The 20420-nt window shown below is 39.5% G+C and overlaps 1 protein-coding gene across 1 annotated transcript; it reads right to left on the bottom strand.

The window, feature by feature from the left end:
• Positions 1 to 7169: 7169 nt before the first annotated feature.
• On the bottom strand, positions 7170 to 16686 carry LOC118281189 (cytochrome P450 307a1). The gene is made up of 2 exons (XM_035601745.2): positions 16235 to 16686; positions 7170 to 10548 (listed from the first exon to the last, which is right to left on the bottom strand). The coding sequence occupies exons 1-2, from the start codon at positions 16614 to 16616 to the stop codon at positions 9311 to 9313; spliced, it is 1620 nt and encodes a 539-aa protein (XP_035457638.2). The 5' UTR covers positions 16617 to 16686; the 3' UTR covers positions 7170 to 9310.
• Positions 16687 to 20420: the final 3734 nt, after the last annotated feature.

Here is a 20420-nt window from a genome sequence, read left to right as displayed (position 1 = left end):
ATCTTTATTTTAAGGTGTCGTTTATAATATTTATCCATCCAATGACTTCTCTCTTACTGACTAAAAACCACCCCGTTCCTACTCCTGCATTTCGAGTTGGAGCCCCGGTAAACTTGCTAGGTAGTCCGCAGCTCCGGATCAGGCATCAGCCCTACTGGGCCCCATCTGTGGTGGTCTAATGGCTCTTTGAGCGCGCGCGGAACGCAACGCGCTGTACACACGGGTCTGGTACTGGTCGGGCGGCGAGCTACCTTTACTCGCCGTCCGCAAGCCCGCATTTTATATACCTACCTGCCTTAGTAGTTACTTTGAGGTGAAACGTATCTCGAGGAAAAATAACGTAAATTGCACGGTCAAGTGGTTTCAACGTAAATAACAACAAGGAAGTCTGTGCTTCATTTCCTGATTTCGTCAAAGAATTCGTGGGTTTTTTGATCTTTGTAACTTGAGTCAGAGCCTAATAGCTTGTCATTGTTAAAAGGCATGTGACAGTCCACAGCTGGATAACCTCATCTAGGGCAAGTGACCCGGTTGTGGCCATCGACCCCTTTGTGGCCACTTGGGCCTTCAAATATTTATAACTAAGGCATGGACAAATAAATTACTTTGTGATGTACAGTATTTAAAATATTGAATATTGTAGATACTGATACCGTTGGCAGCTTTAATGTGTCAAACTTCACTTCGATGCAACAAGTCATTCTTTTTAGTTGAGGGTGAAATTGTTAAGATCTTAACAAAAAGGCTAAGGCGAGCGGGTGAGGATTTGGTTTTTATTTTTTAAATATTTGCTTATTGTTTGGATGTTTATGTTAATACTACATGAAGAATATATTGTCTAAGTGGAACTAAAGTTATTTTGTCGCCATATGTTTCTGAAGTGCGGTTTTTAGAAGGTGGCCACTAATGGAGACAAAATTATGAATTTCTCCATCTTTGGCCACATGGCTGGTGTACATAGACACCCCACTTCTAGTCATTTATCGTAATTTATTTATTATTTTTCCTTGGCTTTACATATCAACAAATACATATTTTTCATTTTCAGAGATGATAAATTGCCTTCACACAAAGGGGAGGTCAGTTTACTTTGCAGCTTTTACCAACGTCATATAAATGTTGATCTCTTTATTTCTAAGTTAAATTCAAGTGAAGTAATAATATTTCATATTTTCCAAACTAAATGAAAACCATTGTTTCTAAAATGTCAAATTTAATTAACAAATTTTGATTACTTTTATTATATTTTTTGATGGCCAGAACTGGCACACGACCGTGGCCAGAAATGGCACGAATCTGGCCAAAAATGGCACAAACTCCCCTTTTTTTTCATTTTTTATACAGTTATTTTTCTATTGGACGTTCTTTAAAAAAAGGGTTTTCTTAGGCAAGGTTAATACATGTTTAATGACTTTTTACAAGAAATATGTTTGTGATAACAAAAACTATAAGTTAAGAAAGCCTCAAAGTCGACAAAATTCTTAAAGTGGCCACAACCGGGTCACTTACGATACGTACGAGAGTGTGCCACAATAATAAAACGTGTCGTCAAGTGTGGGAGAGCCTTGCTTGGGCACGACTGGGTTACATTGGTACCTATCTAGATATCGAGATATATGTACTTTTTAAGATTATTTAGACACCAAATCGCGAGGAAACCTAGGCTTATAATTTCTAATTTTAAGTTTGAAATCGCCAACCCGCATTGAGCAAGCGTGGTGAGTTATGCTCAAACCTCATCCGTGTGAGAAGAGGATTTTGGTCGGCAGTGGGCACTTATAAGCTTTTAATTTATGTAGCTATTATGTATGTAGGAGTATCTTATGACACTTACAAACAGTGCCGGCGTTAGAGGGGGCGTGATGGGGCGATGGCCCAGGGCGACAAATTCTGGGGGTGCCAATAAAATTAAAAACTACTACTAACACTTGATATTGTTTCCCTCAAGGGGGCGCCGCAATATTTTCGCCCAGGGTGTCAGTGGCCCTTACGCCGACACTGCTTACAAAACAAGTAGTTTACATTAAAACAATTTTCATAGACCGAAAATTCCGAAATATTTTTATACCCGATCCAATAATCAGATTGTAAACTCCTTGATCAGCGGTCACCTATTACAATATTGTTGCAATCCCTCAACAAACCGGTTGGTTGCAAGTTTTAACAAAATGTATTATGAAACAGGAATCGTTTAAGACATTACAATGCACATAATTTCGCTTCCGACCTACGACAACTCACAAAAAGACGTCTACCTAACCTAACCTAACGTCTAAAGGACAAATGTTTAGGACGAAAAACAATCCATAATTCATGGTTAAGAACGGCAATATTATTGAATAATACATTATACGTTTATCAACGATGTCCTGTTTATATCCCTTCAACAATTCTCTTGTTATATTTCGCGATTTATGTTAAAATTATACAAAGTAGTTTGTTATCGAACGCGGGTTGGGTACAGCGCCATCTGTTGAGGTTAGTTGGTAACTTGGTTTGTGTTTAGTTTTGCTACTCGATACTAGATGTCGCTAGTAGTCTAATTCATTACTGTTAAATCAGATTTTTATATTTTGTGTGTTGTATCATGATCACACAAATATCTTTATTACATTAATTATTATGTTTATACAGTGATGAAAAGGTATTAAATATGGCTAGATAACGTGGGAAAATATTAATAAGTAAACCGGTAAAATTAAAACTTTGTAAGACACGAAATACCTACTCTATTATTTTGGGCGCCTTAACCTATAAAGGTAGCAACCAAACTTAGAAATACTGTTTTCTTATATTAATATTGAAAAGTAAAATCTTCAACACACATACATAATTTATAGAATAGAACCAGTCGTTACTTTGTGGAAATCCATACTACACTAACAATACAATACAAATTACAAGTATTTTCAGCATGCAATGTGCAGCACCAGCACCACCCTCCCCGCCCGCAATTAAAACTTATTGTATTGGTAGTGTTACATACACAAGTTAATGAAGCCCAAACACTCTTTTCTTAATCTACAACCATTGCAAAACTCTACTAGTTACAAATTAAGTACAGAAGCAAATCAAATCAAATCAAATCACTTTAATACATCCATAGTGTACAATGTACTCTTCATCACGAGCAGCGTGCGCAGACGCGGCGACGTCGCGCAGTCTACGCGCGTATATAATCAGTTTATTCATTCTAAAACCTGCTACCTCATAAAAGATCCTTTATTACAAAGCGTGTCCATAATTAAATTGTACTGGTTGCTTGTAAATCCGTGACGTCACCAGAATACCCGTGTAGTCCTTCTGGGCCAGTAGAATACCCGCACTGATTTGCACTTTTTTTTATATAAGCCGGTAAACGAGCAGCCGGATTACCTGATGGTAAGCAATCGCCGTCGCCCATGGACACCCGAAACACAAGTGGCGTTACAAGTGCGTTGCCGGCCTTTTGGGGGTTAGGAATTTAAGGGTTGTTGGGGAATCGGGGATTGGGAAGATTGGATAATTACCCTTGTAATTGAGCACATGCTGAACTCGTCCCATTTCAACGCAGAGTTGGAAAATATCCTTAATTATTATTATCAAATCAAATCTTTCCGTGAACAGTACCTACTAATGAAAAGACTGATGACTGTTGACGTTGATAAATCGAAAGAGATATGTAAGATTCGTAGGTATTGGCGTTCCATTGTCTCTGCCTACCCCTCCCATGGGGGTCGACAGACGTTAGGTTATGTATGTATGTATGTACCTACGCAATAATTGTTGTGTTTTTGCTTTCGTGCCTTGGGCAGCGTCGATTGCTTACCACCAGGTGACCAGCTCAATCTCATATCTCATAAAAAAACTATTGAACCAATAACAACAATTTCTAACACAATCACAAAATAAAGTAAAAGCTTGCCATAAATAAAACATGGCCGACCTTCCTCGATGGTAATAGTTGACGTGCGCGCGCAGATATGAATTGCAAATGGCCGCTGTTTATGCCATCTTATTGTCTCTCTGATGTACCGGACAGGATGCTTGGTTACAGAATTGTGATGGTAACTATAAATCTGTGTAGTTTCAGCTTGTTGTTTGTTGTTATGTAATAGAAGTATTAGAATGTGATGTCTTTTAATTCCTAAGGGGCAGAGATAGCGGCGACGGCGATCGTGTTCGGCGTTGGTTCAGATTATGGTGTGGAGCGAGGGGGACTGGGATGCTGTCTCCTTCTTTTGCGAAGCAGTCATGCTCTAGCTAAAGTGGAGGTGGGGTGCGTGAAAGAACGAACCTCCACACGCCACAGCCGTCGCGGAAGACACTCGGGATCTGCGATTGCGATACGATCTCCGGCCACCGTATATACGGGCCTACGGATGGTGAGCAAGGGTGACCGCCTGGCCAGAATCAGACCTGAACGTACGGCGCCTCAATGAATCAGACCGCCACAGATGAGGCCAACGGTAGGGCTGATACCTGGATACAGAATCGTAAAAGACCTAACAAGTAACCGGGGCACAGGCTCAAGAACGGGAATAACGCGGTGGTTTTTAATCAGTAAGAGTCTGACACTCTCTCGCCCAAGGCAGGAGAAGTCAATGGATAATTTTTCCCCCTTAAAAAAGGGCAGTGCTGTACATTTTTACTATGTTACACCCACTTTTCACCAGTTATTTTGCTCAGTTTAGTTCTAATTTGCTCGGTCTTCTTCATACTTAATCTACATTGTTGAACGAGCAAATAGCTTCACTAAAGGACTGACCGATATGACAAAAATTTTTAATGTTCTCTTTGACGTTCAAAAGTGCCTCTGGTCTAATTGAAACAAAAGATTTCAACTTTGACATGTCTTTCACTAAGTCACTTCCTATTCAACCGACTTCAAAAAAAGGAGGTTCTCAATTTGACCTTTATGTATGTATGTTTGTGCTCGATTATCTTGCGTTTGGCTGAACCGAACTCACGTTTTTGAAGTTGGTTATTTTAAACGTAGTTTTATTATTCTTATTTATTATTATTGAAAAACTCTGTACCTACCATGTTGCTTAAGTTTCATTTCGAGAGAAGTTCCAGAGGTAGGTGTTCACATTTGGGCTCGCTGTCATTGCAGCGATAAGTCCCCTCTTTGAGGAGTGGCTTGAGAGACGCCACGGCGTCCTCACCTACCGCCTGACGCAGGTGCTTACCGGACATGGAAGCTTCGGTAGGTTCCTGTTTCTGATTGGGCGGGAGGAAACGCCCGGGTGTCATCACTGCGAGGACCGTCCTGAGGACACAGTGGAACATACGGCGGCGCTGTGCCCTGCATGGGCTGAGCACCGCCGTGTCCTCAGGGATGTAGTCGGCGACGGCGACCTCTCGCGTCCGGCATTGGTACAAGCCATGGTGCGGAGCGAGGGGGACTGGGATGCCGTCTCCTCCTTCTGCGAAGCAGTCATGCTAGCTAAGGAGGAGGCGGGGCGCGTGAGAGAACGAACCTCCTCACGCCCCAGCCGTCGCGAGAGACACTCCGGGCGTCGGGGATCGCGCGACGATCTCCGGCCACCGTAAGTGCGGGCCTGCGGACGGCGAGCAAGGGTAGTTCGCCGCCCGACCAGAACCAGACCCGTGCGTGCGGCGCGTCGCGTTCCGCGCGCGCCTCAAAGAGCCATCAGACCACCACAGATGGGGCCCAGTAGGGCTGATGCCTAATCCGGAGCTGCGGACAACCTAGCGGGTTTACCGGGGCTCCGGCTCGAAAGGCAGGAGAAGGAACGGGGTGGTTTTTAGTCAGTAAGAGTCTGACACTCCCTCTCGCCTCGCCCAAGGCGAGAAAAGTCATTGGATGATTTTCCCCCTCAAAAAAAAAAAAAAAAAAAAAAAAAGGTGTTCACATTATTGCCTTACCGGGGCTGACCAGAACTACAGAGATTATCGTAGCGCTGCCTGACTCGAAGCAGGAGTAGTAATACGTGGTAATACTACGAGAGGTTTCAATAAACAAAACTATTGCAACGTCACACCTTTTACCCCCGAAGGGGTAGGCAGAGGTGCACATTACGGCACGTAATGCTGCTATACAATGTACACCTACTTTTCACCATTTGTGTTAGAAGTCCCATGTAATAGGGGGTGAGTCTATTGCCATATACTGGGCACAATTCCAGACTCCGTGCTACTACTAAGAAATTTTCGAAAAACTGAATAAAGCCCAGTAATACTTTACCCCACGCGGGAATCGAAACCGAGACCCCTTGTTGCAGATATACTAAATTAATTATTATGTTAAAGGCTTACTCACGTACACTACGTTACAACTGCTCATGAATATGAGCCTTTAGCATGGCATGAAACTAGTCGAGTTCCTCGTCAAACAGTTACGTGAGTCAGCCGATAACATAATAATTAAGGGAGTGAGTATATTGTAAGCCAAATATCTGTTATCAAAAATCAATCAAATATGCATGATTGGCGCAGTAGCTGGGTGACCGACAGCCGTACAAAAGTGGTAATGGCATTTTTGAGTAAAATAACCATTATTAGCTTAGAGTCAGAGAGTTTGGCGGTGTTTCCACAAGCGTGCCTCGGAAAGCACATAAAGCCGTTGGTCCTGCGCCTGATTTTTTTCCAGTCGTGTTAGTCTACCGTCTCATCAGGTGCAGACAGTGAGGGAATAGAGACTGCACCTGTGTTTGCGCACACACTTGTGCACTAAACTATCTTTCGTGTAATGGGCTAGTCTAGTTAGACAGACTGGCCACCGTGATCGAAATCGATCGGAAGATTTATGTACTTAAGGAGAAATATTTATATTAGCTATCGGAGCGTAGAGAGCAAATCTGGTTGACCTTCTGGAAGACTTGCCACCATGATTGAAATCAATCGGGAGATTTATACTGAAAATCTGTACCGTAAAACGGGGTGAATAAAATTCAAATGGTGAATAGATACAGGAAAGGGGTGAATAGATGTTAGAACATTTTACCAACAACTATTCATTCCTCGTCTGTATCTATTCACCCCTCGAATTCTATCCACTCGGTTTTACCGTACCTCAAGTAAAATGTATTTTTGTAAAATGTGTGCGTTTGTATGTGTGGGTGTGTATTCACATGTACTTTAAGTAAGAGGTATTATTCTGTAATTTGTGTGTATTTTTGTCGGTAAATAATTAATAATAAGAAAAGAAAATAAAACAACAAACATCATTTGCAAAAGATTCTCTATAATTTCTTTTCTAATTCAACTATAGATCACATTTAAACTAACACTACTACATTATCAAGTCATTTCATTATTTATTTTTACAAAAATTTTATATTCGGCAACTGTCAAAATCATTCTTTCATTCATTCACAGTCATTACAAAATTATTTTTAATCTGTGGTTACATAAAAAGATGGCGACGTATTTGAAAATGGCGGCAATACAATTTGACAATTAAATTTTGCGTCTACAAGGAAAGTATTTGAATTAAATTAATACAACGTTACAATTCTTTGGAAATAAGCCATAATTATTATTATTATAAATTGTTCAAACTATACAATAATTTCGTCTTTTAGGAACTTTTGTAGTAACATTTTAAGTAATTATTATATTTTATTTATTTTAAATTAATAAACAACATCTAAGTAATTCTTAATAAGAGTGTTTTACATAATTTTCCCCCGTTTTAAGTCTATATTTTAATTACTATTTCTAATGATTTTACCAGTTCTACAAGTTAATACAACATCAAACATTCATTTACCCAATTAGAACCGAAGAGCGATGTAAATTATAAATTAACACGAAAATGCTTTGTCTACTCGATACTAGATGTCGCTATTATCAACTTTCTAACTAAACGCTCTCTCGGTGTCATATTTTTTTTAAAACAGCCAATATTGATGAGATTTTATAATTAAAAAGAACTCTAAGAGATGATCAAATTCACTACGTTTAATGAAAAACTAAAATACTACATTTCTACACAAAAAAATGTTTCATATGATAAAAAAATGCATTTTAAAATGATAATGTGTCATTCTTTTAGCATAAATCTTCATTTGAAACATTTTTTTTTAAACTAAATACAAGCATTAGTCCACTAAGCATGATACAGTCGTTTTTTTTTTTACGTTTATACCCCCAATTATTGCCTATGTATGAAAAAATATATTCTAGTTTAAAATGCAACATTTTTATATAAAGTTAGTATTTTAAAAGGAACTTTTCTGTCGTTATAACTACATTTTTGTATTTTTTATCTTAGCTAATATAAAGGTATGCAGGGAACTTTATAATCAAATTAAGTATTTTTGTTAAATAGTTAATTATTTGGTGTTAAAAAGAATTTAAATTATCTCAAATAGTTCTAACTAAAAAATCACGAACATTAATGGAGAAAAGCTCTAGGTACTAGTTTTGAGTCAAAGAGGGACTTTTCATCATGAGCGATCCTGATGACTGATTTAGTTAAATTAGTATGTCTCACGACAGTTACTATAAAAATACAAAATTGTTTTTCACGCCTTTCATCCCCGAAGGGGTAGGCAGAGGTGCAAATTAAAATGTACAACCACTTTTCACTTTACAGTTTTTTTTTTTTTGTAATTTAAAATAGAATTGGTGTACTAAACTTTTTGATTATAAAGTTCCTTACATTACCTCTTTGTACAATATATTTTTAGTTTTGAGATTCTATTATGATTTGAAATGCATTTCCTAAAAACTTAGTGACAATCACATATTCCCACATTCACATAAAACCTTCATTTTGATCCCAAGATTCTGCAATTTGTAATTCAAGTAATTGTACTATAAATATTTGAATATTTTTCGTAATGTTACCCACGTAATGCCTTGTCAGATTACCGAAAAAATAATGATAAGAAAAATAACTTATTTAAGAAAAAGTAATCGAATTATTTCAAAGAAAATAAATTAAATTTTTGAGCGAACCCTTCTTGATTCTTTTTTGGTATTCGTTTAAGAAAGAGAATCTACATTGAAGACTTTAAAACGATATGGTTTTGTCTAAATCATTAGTATACAAAAGGATTTTCCTCCTGTGTCGTGGGTGCGTTTACAAACATACAAGTTCACATACACATGACACCCAGACCCGAAACAACAATTTGTGGATCACACAAAGAGTTGCTCTGTGCGGGAGAACTCGCTACACGTTGCACGGCAGCCAGTTGCCCAGCCACCGCGCCAACCGTGCAGTCGATTTGATATTCATTTTCAAATTGCATACCTACATTAGAATTCCAATACAAATTTTCATAAAACCAAGACTCTCAAACTAGAAACAAAGCCCAAAAAAGAAATCAAGCTCAAAATACTCATCAATTCCGAATCAATGTTTACGTGGTATCAAGTACAAGTTGTAGGTATCTTTAGGTAAAGCTACGCAAGCTGGCTTTTGACGCAGATCTTCTAGACTTTCCGCCCCGACTTCAAATTCTTGCATAATATTGGCGAACATGACAAAACTCATTGTTGTAACAAGGGTCTGACCGATACAGGTGCGCTTCCCAATACTGAATGGCAAGAAATGAGGGATGTTCCTCTTTACCGACCATACCTCCTTCTCCACATTACCTTCAGCCTGCTTCGAAGGCCTTTCACCATCAGACTCCATACCAGAATCGCACAACGAATTTCTGCGCACACGAACTTTAGTCTTCTCCAAGAAGCGTGAAGGGTCAAATTCCTCTGGTCTTTCCCAGTATTCCTCTGACGTGTTTAGCTCATAGTTGTTTATGAAGACTATCGTTCCTTTCTCGACTCCGTATCCTGCGACGGTCGCGTTCTCTGTCGCTACATGAGGTACGATGGGCGATGAGGCGTATCTTAGGCATTCTAGAACTGTAGCTTCTGTGTACGGGATGCTCTGTCTGTCCAGAAGACTGACGGGCCGTTTGCCTTTTGTCAACGCGTCCAACTCTGCCCTAATCTTCCTTCCTACTTCTGGGTCCCTAGCGACAGCTGTGAGGCATAACATAACCAAGTTTCCGACAGAAGAATGTCCACCAAGGAAGTCTTCTAACATGAAAATGATCGTGTTCCTGTCTACAGTCGGGTCTTCGTGAAGGACTTTGAGTAGACCATCCAAAAAGTCTTTTTCTGGCCCCTCAATGTCCAAGTTCATTTCTCTTTGCTCCACAATCCTTGAGAGGATGAAGGCACGGATATCAGAAGACCAGTTGGAAAGTTTATCCAAATGCTTCTTGTAGAACGGTTTGAGCCAAGGCAGGAAATCCAAAGCGTATCCCTGGTTGATCTCCCAGAAGATTTCATCGAAATGGTCAACGATTTTCTTAAAATCTTTGTCTGTGTCCGCGTCGAATCTTACATTGCACATATAGTGGGTAAACATGTTCATAGCAGTTGTCATTAAGATCGGTTTTAGGTTGAGAGCTTCGTCGGAGTTCCTAGTGATACCTTTGAGGGTCTGGATGAGTTCTACTGACTCGAAGGTGGCGACGTCTCCGATGCGGGCGTAGTTGTCAGTGTGTTGCTTGGGACCGCAGTGGCGGCGCGCCAGGTTTCTTCTGCGGAGCTGCAGGTTCGACCAGTCGCAAAGGGCTAGTGCTGTAACAAGGAGAATAGATTTTTAGTTTTAATGATAGCAGACTGCCTCGTTGGTCGAGAGGTTGCAAGTGTGAGTGCCAGACAAGGGGTCTCAGGTTCGATTCCCGTGTCGAGCAAAGTATTACTGGTTTTTTTTTCGGTTTTTCGAAAATTTCTACGTAGTAGTACGGAGTCTGTGATTGTACCCAGTATATGGCACTAATGCCATATAATAGTGTCATTATTACATGGGACTTATAACAGAAATGGTGAAAAGTGGTACATTGTATAGTGGCATTACGTACTATAATGTGCACCTCTGCCTACCCCTTTGGAGATAAAAGGCGTGACGTGGCATTTATAGCAGAATTCATGTTTAGTGCTTGTATGAATGTGATGGAAGCTAAAGAAGTATGTAAGGAGCGTAGTAGGCGGCGCTCTGTAGTTTCTGTAAACCATCAGATGTATGAATGTGATGGAAGCTAAAGAAGTATGTAAGGAGCGTAGTAGGCGGCGCTCTGAAGTTTCTGTATACCATCAGATGTATGAATGTGATGGAAGCTAAAGAAGTATGTAAGGAGCGTAGTAGGCGGCGCTCTGAAGTTTCTGTATACCATCAGATGTATGAATGTGATGGAAGCTAAAGAAGTATGTAAGGAGCGTAGTAGGCGGCGCTCTGAAGTTTCTGTATACCATCAGATGTATGAATGTGATGGAAGCTAAAGAAGTATGTAAGGAGCGTAGTAGGCGGCGCTCTGAAGTTTCTGTATACCATCAGATGTATGAATGTGATGGAAGCTAAAGAAGTATGTAAGGAGCGTAGTAGGCGGCGCTCTGAAGTTTCTGTATACCATCAGATGTATGAATGTGATGGAAGCTAAAGAAGTATGTAAGGAGCGCAGTAGGTGGCGCTCTGAAGTTTCTGTATACCATCAGATGTATGAATGTGATGGAAGCTAAAGAAGTATGTAAGGAGCGTAGTAGGCGGCGCTCTGAAGTTTCTGTATACCATCAGACGTATGAATGTGATGGAAGCTAAAGAAGTATGTAAGGAGCGTAGTAGGCGGCGCTCTGAAGTTTCTGTATACCATCAGATGTATGAATGTGATGGAAGCTAAAGAAGTATGTAAGGAGCGTAGTAGGCGGCGCTCTGAAGTTTCTGTATACCATCAGATGTATGAATGTGATGTAAGCTAAAGAAGTATGTAAGTAGCGTAGTAGACGGCGCTCTGTAGTTTCTGTATACCATCAGATGTATGAATGTGATGGAAGCTTAAGAAGTATGTAAAGAGCGTAGTAGGTGGCGCTCTGTAGTTTCTGTATACCATCAGATGTATGAAAGTGATGGAAGCTAAAGAAGTATGTAAGGAGCGTAGTAGGTGGCGCTCTGTAGTTTCTGTATACCATCAGATGTATGAATGACTATAATAAAATTTAACCTAGAAGCACATTGTAGGTCAGGGGATCAGATCATTTTTATCACTTAAATGTATAATTTGAAATATGAAACGCATTCTCGCATTGCGTATGTAGTAACAAAACTAATTGCATTCATGAAATTATTGTGTCTACGCCTATACGTCTATAAGGTAGAATTGTTTGGTCCAATTCACAAGATACACACTAATACCACGATAGTAAACAAGTGTGGGAGAGTCATGCTTCGGCACGAATGGGCTGGCTCGACCGGAGAGATAGCACAGCTTTACAGAAAACCGTCGTGAAACAACGCTTGCATTGTGTGAGGTTACCGGAGGTCCAATTGCCCAACTTCCCAATCCCGGATTCCCCAATAACCCTTAAATTTCAAACCCACAAACCTTAGTTAATAGGTAGTTTAAAACCAAGAGATGGACATAGAATACTTATAAACTTTATTCAATATTTTTTACGGGAACGGAATAAAAACGTTGTCCAGCAGTCGCACTCGACCAAAGAAGCAGTCAGAGATTAAGGTTATTGATAAAATCGCCCCCGCTTATGACTTAAACCACGCGTCCTTGTCACAAAGTCACGATGCATTTCTTTAGTATCACATTTCAAAATATGTGGACAACAGCATTTTAAGTTTATACTGATATGTCTAATTGATATTCAACCTTATATGTTTCGAGATAGGGTTTAAAATATAATGAAGAAATTTTGACAAAAGTATACCTATTTGTGCGTCTTAATATTTTAATTATAATTATCAAATGCGTAGCAACTATTAGTGTTTTCTTGCAATTTTTATGAATGTAAGATTTCTTAATATTATAAGGCTTTGGCGCCATTCTAGACAAATACTTCCTTTTAATAACCAAAAGATTTAGGCCCAGTGCATACCGACGGAGGCGCGGCTGTACTCAGTATAATCGTCACGGCTTTTTTCCCTAAGGGGTTAGGCAGAAGGATTAGGTATTGCCGGCTTCACTCACAGCTAAACACAACGCAAGCGTTATATCACGTCAGTTTTCTGTGGGGCCGTAGAATCGCTCCGGTCGAGCCGGTCAAGCAGTGCCGAAGCATGGCTTTCCCACACCTAAGCATGCCAGACAGATCCGGAGCTGCGGACTACCTAGCGGGTTACCGGGGCTCCGGCTCGAAAAGCAGGAGTAGGAACGGGGTGGTTTTTAGTCAGTAAGAGTCTGACACTCTCTCTCGCTTCACCTAAGGCGAGAGAAGTCATTGGATGATTTTCCCCCTTCAAAAAAGCCTGCCAAACTGTCAAGCGTAGAGATAACGACAAACATTAAACGTTGAATAACTCTTAAAATAATAATTTCATTATCAAATAAACTTGTAATTAATACATTACTGTTTACATACGTAAACATATATACTAGCACGTGTAAATAACATATTTATATTACATATGTATGTCTGTGTATTCTAAAACAGCAAAAATTAGGCTACTCAAGAATGCCTGAGCCAAAAAACATGCAACTTTGCGATTTAATAGATCGAATTACACTTCCTACTGTATGTAGGTGATGTGTATGTGAAATTTGAGTATATAAGCGCCACAGTTTTATTATATAAAGTGTGCTAAAAGTATCTGCCACGGCTTTAATGGGAGGTAGTGTTGTGTTTAAAGATTACAATAGTGAAGAAATTTCGTACCCCGGATCAGTTAATTCAATTTGAGAACATAAAGAAGTTAAATAAATATTAACTCTATTCTGCATAAAGTCCGGAGCTGCGGACTACCTAGCGGGTTTACCGGGGCTTTGGCTCGAAAATCAGGAGGGAGGTTTTTAGTCATTAAGAATCTGAAACTCCTTCTCGCCTCGCCCAAGGCGAGAGAAGTCATTAAAAATATTCTGAAATATACTATACTGAAAGACCAAGAAAGTATAAGCGCAGATTTCTTCACGATCTTTTGCTTCACCGTTTGTCAGTGGTAGGTATCTAAATAATCTTAGAAAGTACATATAACTCGAAAAAAGTCACATTGCCAATTAGTTAGTAGGTTTCATAAAACTGTAAATCTTAAGTTTGTATTTATCAGTATAAACACAATTTTGACACACATATTGAATTTACGTCATATTAATGAATTTTACTTAATTTAGCAATAATTGTTAAATTGTTATACATCGACAAAATGTCATATGGTAACAGCAGAGTGGAATACATGTGCCACCATCGCTTTTTCTGTGGGTAAGTAAGACCCGAACATGGGTGTTTTTCCACTAGAGATGTGCTATATAGCTATGCTACGTAGATATAATAGCTAAGCTGTAAAACTATGTGACCGTTTCCACTGATACTAAGCTATGTAGTTGTGCGAGGAAGATGCGCAGCTCGAGTATGCGATGTATCATGGAAGGCCATAGCACACATCTTTTCTTATAAAAAAACATAGCTAGTCTGTTATCCGGAGCTGCGGATTACCTAACGGGTTTACCGGGGATCCGGCTGGAAAGCAGGAGTAGGAACGGGGTGGTTTTTAGTCAGTAAGATTCTAACACTCCCTCTCGCCTCGCCCACGGCGGGAGAAGTCATTGGATGATTTTCCCCCTTAAACAAAAGCTTAGTCTGTTTCCACCAGTACTAAGCTATGTGTACCAATGAATATGATTAGTGGAAGCCAAACGCATCCACAGCAACGTAGCATAGCACATCTCTAGTGGAAAAGCACGCTAATTATTCAAATCAGCTGTTTACAAAGCGCTAATCAACGTATTTACCGATTTATTTTTATTTAGATAACTGAAAATATCATTATTATGTAGATTTTATGTACTAGAACAAACTAGTAAGACTGCCTCGTTGGTCGAGTGGTCGCACGTGCGACTGCCGGACAATAAATCTTGGGTTTAATTCCCGTGTCGGGCGAAGTATTACTGGGCTTTTTTCAGTTTTTGGAAAATTTCTCAGTAGTAGCACGGAGTCTAGAAAGGTACTATTACATGGGACTTACAACATAAATTGTGAAAAGTGGGTGTACATTGTACAGTGGTATTACGTGTCATAATGTGCACTTCTGCCTACCCCTTTGGGGATAAAGAGCGTGACGATGTAAATAATAAATACTAGACTATTAGCCTCTTCTACAAAAAATAAACCATTTTGTCATAACCATGAGCAACCGGCTACCGCGTGTAGCGGGTTCGATTCCCGCACGGAACAACTATTTGTGTGATCCACAAATTGTTGTTTCGGGTCTGGGTGTCATGTGTATGTGAACTTGTATGTTTGTAAACGCACCCACGACACAGGAGAAAATCTTAGTGTGAGGCAAAGTTTTATACAAAAAAAAACTTATTTTATCAGAGAGCGCTGCTGGCAGCTCTATCTATTAAAAAAAACCGCATCAAAATCCGTTGCGTAGTTTTAAAGATTTAAGCATACAAAGGGACATAGGGACAGAGAAAGTGACTTTGTTTTATACTATGTAGTGAGTATTGAAAATTGTAATTTTAGAGATTTTTAAATAAATATATGGAACTAGCAAACCCAGCGAACTCCTTTCCACCACCAAAGATTTTCCCTATTTTCAGATTTTTCTTTGCTATAAACCTCACAGAGCCCGAGACCTTTCGAACGAATGCAAAACCGCGGAAATCATTTCGTGCGTTCTGAAGTTATAGCGTAAGGAAGGAAAACCCGACCTATGTTTATATAATAGAACTAGCTGACCCAGCAAACTTCGTACCGCCTCAAGCATTTTGTTCTCACAATCTAAACCTTCCTTGGACTTCCACAAATAATTCAAAACCAAAATTTGCCAAATCGGTCCAACCGTTCTCGAATTTTAGCGAGACTAACGAACAGCAATTGATTATTATATATAGAGATAGCTACTTCCGCGCGGATTCACCCGCTCTGCTTGGCTCCTATTGGTTATAGCGTGATGTTATATAGTCTATAGCCTTCCTCGATAAATGCGCTATCCAACACAAAAATAATTATTCAAATCGGACCAGTAGTTTCGGAGATTAGCGCGTTCAAACAAACTCTTCAGATTTATATACGAGTATTAGTATATTATATCGACGGTTAAAAGGAAATAGGGTATCCGCTCTTTTGAATGCGCTTACTCTCATGGTTTTACGATTACATTTTTGGCGTTTACATCCTAGCAAAAAAAAAACATTTTTCTAGAATTCTTTCGACGACCCACGAGTTTAAGCGGCTCTCCTGAACATTTAATTTTTGTTGCTTATACCCGATTTCCTTTTAACCGTCGACATGTAGATTAAAATAAAAAATTGGTACTTACAATTATTGCGGTCTCCGGCAAATAGCTGATGGAAGCGTAGGAAGTCAGGTCGACCGCCAAAGAACTTTCCATTCTGGTTCAAAACTTCGCGAATTAACTCCAAATTGTTGACTACTAAACATTTAGCTGTTCCCAATTTCAAGCTAAAGATATCCCCATAGTCTTTCGCCAAGTCAGTGAAAGACTGGAATGGGGATTCATGCTTCCCCAAAAGATGTAAATTACCGATAACCGGTAAGGGTGTAGGCCCCGGTGCTTCTTTCAAAACTAAAACTTTATCATCACCGTATTTGTTAACTTTCTTACAAGTTACGGTGTTATTCGAATAAAATTTGTATGCCACCAAAATGGCGGCAGTTATGAAAAATAGTACACTCAACATCTTTATTTTTTTTGGTAAAAAAAAAAGATTTTTTAGAGTGACTAACACCGGTGGGAACGGCTGTTTGAGTCGCACTGAAGTGGCAAAGCTCGTTCCGCCTTTTATATGCGCGCCTCGTCAAATTAGCATTCTCATTTCAAATTTACAAACGCATTTGCGGTTGGTCAAATAAGAAAACAGTTGGAAATGTGAAAGAAAAATAGTTTTTCGACCGCAAATATAAGTTGGTTTTCGAAGAAAATTTTATATTGCCATTTTCTGTTTCGCGATTTTCTATCCTATTTGGTTTTGTTTAGGGATTATTTTTGCATTTTCCATAGATAGGTAGATTGTTGTTTTCATATATTTTGTTTTTACAGTTTTCAAAGCCTACGTAGGGTTTTTTGGGAGTCATCTTTGATTCCTTTACATATCAAAAACTACTGCACAGATTTTGATGAACTTAGTTTAAAAAACTGCCTGCCTCGTTGGTCGAGTGGTCGCAAGTGCGACTGCCGAACAAGAGGTCTCGGGTTCGATTCCCGGGTCGGGCAAAGTATTACTGAGGTATTTTCGATTTTTCGAAAATTTCTCAGTAGTAACACGGAGTATGGAATTGTGTCCAGTATATGGCAATAGGCTCACCCTCTATTACATGGGACTTATAACACAAATGGTGAAAAGTGGGTGTACATTGTATAGCGGCATTACGTGCCGTAATGTGCACCTCTGCCTACCCTTCGGGGATAAAAGGCGTGACGTTGCTTTAGTTTAAAAAACACCAATTTTACTAATATTTACTTAACAGGTAACAGATTATAATTCATGAGATGTATATAGGATCTTTATGGAATAGGGGCAAACGAGCAGACGGATCACCTGATGGTAAGCAATCAGCGTCGCCTATGGACACCCGTAACACTAGAGGAGTTACAAGTGCGTTGCCGGCCTTTTGGGGGTTATGAATTTAAGGGTTGTTGGGGAATTGGGGATTGGAAAGGGGCTTACACAACGTAACACGACGCAAGAAAGAGAGGCGTTGTTTCACGTCGATTTTCTGTGAGGCCGTGGTATGGATCGCTTTCAAAAGTCTCTCTTTTAATCAATGAAGGCTATAAGTTTAATACATCGTCACGCCTTTTATCCCGCAGGGGGCTGGTAGTGTTGCACATTACCGGAGTTGCGGACTACCTAGCGGGCTAACCGGGGTCTGGCTCGAAAAGCAGGAGTAGAAACGGTGTGGTTTTTAGTCAGTAAGAATCTGACATTCCCCTCACCTCGCCCTGGCGAGAGAAGTCGTTGGATGACTTTCACCCTTAAAAAAAGGGGTGGACATTATGCCGCTATACAATGTACACCCACTTTTCACAATTCCAGACTCCATGCTACTACTGAGAAATTTTCGAAAAACAGAAAAAAAACCAGCAATACTTTGCCCGACCCAGGAATCGAACCTGAGACTGCACTTACGACCACTCGGCCAACGAGGCAATCCTACAAGTTTAAGTTGTGTATAATTAATATATTATAAAGTTTATAATAAGCAAAATGTTTATATAAATGTACAGAGTCAGCTAATAAATCTCAATGTACTGGTAAAATCACGTTTCCATATTTATCGTAACACGCAATATTTAGATGCAACGTCACGCCTTTTATCCCCGAAGGGGTAGGCAGAGGTGGACATTACGGCACTAAATGCCGCTATACAATGTATACCATTTGTGTTAGAAGTCCAGTGTAATAGGCGGTGAGCCTATTGCCATATCCTGGACACAATTCCAAACTCCGTGCTACTACTGAGAAATTTTCGAAAACCCGTGGAAATCCCAGTAATATTTAGATGTAATTACAAAATTAAGCATTTTTCTTATTTAACAGAGTCCGTCTTTATTTTTATAATAACTGTCGAGAGACATACTTAATTAACTTAAAGTACACGGTTTACTCCCGTACATTAATGGCAAAAGCTCTACTAGTTTCGAGTCACAGAGGCACTCTTCATCATGAGCAGCGTGCGCAGACACGGCGATGTCGCGTAGCCTACCTAGAGACTAGAGCCTAGAGTCTGTCTTGCCTAAAAAGTTAAATAAAAGTTCGTATTCCTTTAAAAGGCCGGCAATGCATCTGTGACTCCTCTGGTGTTGCGGGTCTCCATGGACGACAAAAACATTTCCATTTATGAAAATTAGATCATAGTTACATTCATATTCTCAATGTAGGTACTACCTACTAATATAATGGTTCTGTCCATTAAATTATAGGTACTACTTTACATGTTATTATGTTTTGTATTTACATCATAATTTAGCTGAAAATATTTGAGTCACATTGTACATAAATTTTCCTTAAATTGCATCATTGGACCCCTTTATGACTTGTTTTCGATGAACGTGACGAGGCGAAACTGGTATACCTTCGCACTCCGAATCATTTATTGGTTAAACTACATACATACTAAACTTATAATGAGAGACTTCATACGTTTGTATGTTTGTTGCTCAATTATGTCAAAACTGCTGAACTGAACTGCGTGAAATTTGGTGCAGATATAGATTACAGTCTGGAATATAAGACATAGACTTTTTATGCCACGAAAATATGTCGACGTGGCCAAAATTATACACAGACCCTATTATACTACAGCACATCAAAGTACACGCTTACACCCAATTACTTAATAAATTTTTAATCTTAACACTTTAAAAACAGAGTGGAAAATCCATTAAACAAAAATTAGAAATGCCAGCACAACAACCTATACCAAAATATCAAACATGCTTAATCAATTTTAAACTTAAAAACTTTAAACAATAAGATCGATAGTCCAGTGAATACTTCAGCCAAATTGAACCAACTTGATGCGACGTTGTCCAGTGTACCTAATAGAAACTTTGACCTGAATATATGTCAGGTAGACCATAAAACACATGCATTTAATCACGTATCCCATACAAACGTCACCTGATCATCCTCCTTTGTCCTTTTTCTATGGTATAAGCCGGTAAACGAGCAGACAGATCACCTGATGGTAAACAATCGCCGCCGCCCATGGACACTTGAAACAGCAGAGGTGTTACAAGTGCGTTGCCGGCCTTTTGGCTGAGGTCTGATGGCTCTTTGATCGCGACGCGCCGTTCGCACGGGTCATCATTAATGCCATGATAGTTAGGTAAGTAAGTTTTAGATATAAACTGAATGTACCTCAAAAACTTCTTTTTTTACTTTCGATGCGATTAATGTAGCAGTTGTATTAGTTCTATTGGTCGTATTCCACGGAGCTGCGGACTACCTAGCGGGTTTACCGGGGCTCCGGCTCAAAAAGCAGGAGTAGGAACGGGGTGGTTTTTAGTCAGTAAGAGTCTGACACTATCTCTCGCCTCGCTTTCCACTCTCAAAAAAAGACTGGTCTTACTCCAACCATTTTTCCTTCATAATTTCCAGAAAGTAACTTTCTAAGAAACAATTGATTATTTATACATTCGGAAAAAAGGAATTTCTAAATGCTGTCCCATTTTCTAACCTTCTACGCTGGAAGGAGACAGAAGATACGCTTTAACAGAAGTTAGAAAGAGTAGAAAAACGTCCAAATGAATGAATGAGCTGATGCAATGTGTCAATGAAATAAATTTCTTAGAGATTTAGCTTTATGGGTCAACTTGCCGTTATTTTTCGGAACAACACTTGTTGTTGTATTCTTTGTTCGCAGCGACCTATTTATAGACAAAGAGTTTGTCGGCTGGAAAGTCAACCTTCATCATCAGGTGACTGGATGTACTGTGCTGATGACATACATGATATATTTGTGTCGTAGGACAGTGCATG

Source organism: Spodoptera frugiperda, chromosome 19 (genome assembly GCF_023101765.2).
Source record: "Spodoptera frugiperda isolate SF20-4 chromosome 19, AGI-APGP_CSIRO_Sfru_2.0, whole genome shotgun sequence".
Taxonomy (NCBI): domain Eukaryota; kingdom Metazoa; phylum Arthropoda; class Insecta; order Lepidoptera; family Noctuidae; genus Spodoptera; species Spodoptera frugiperda.
This window is presented reverse-complemented; position numbering and strand designations above follow the sequence as displayed.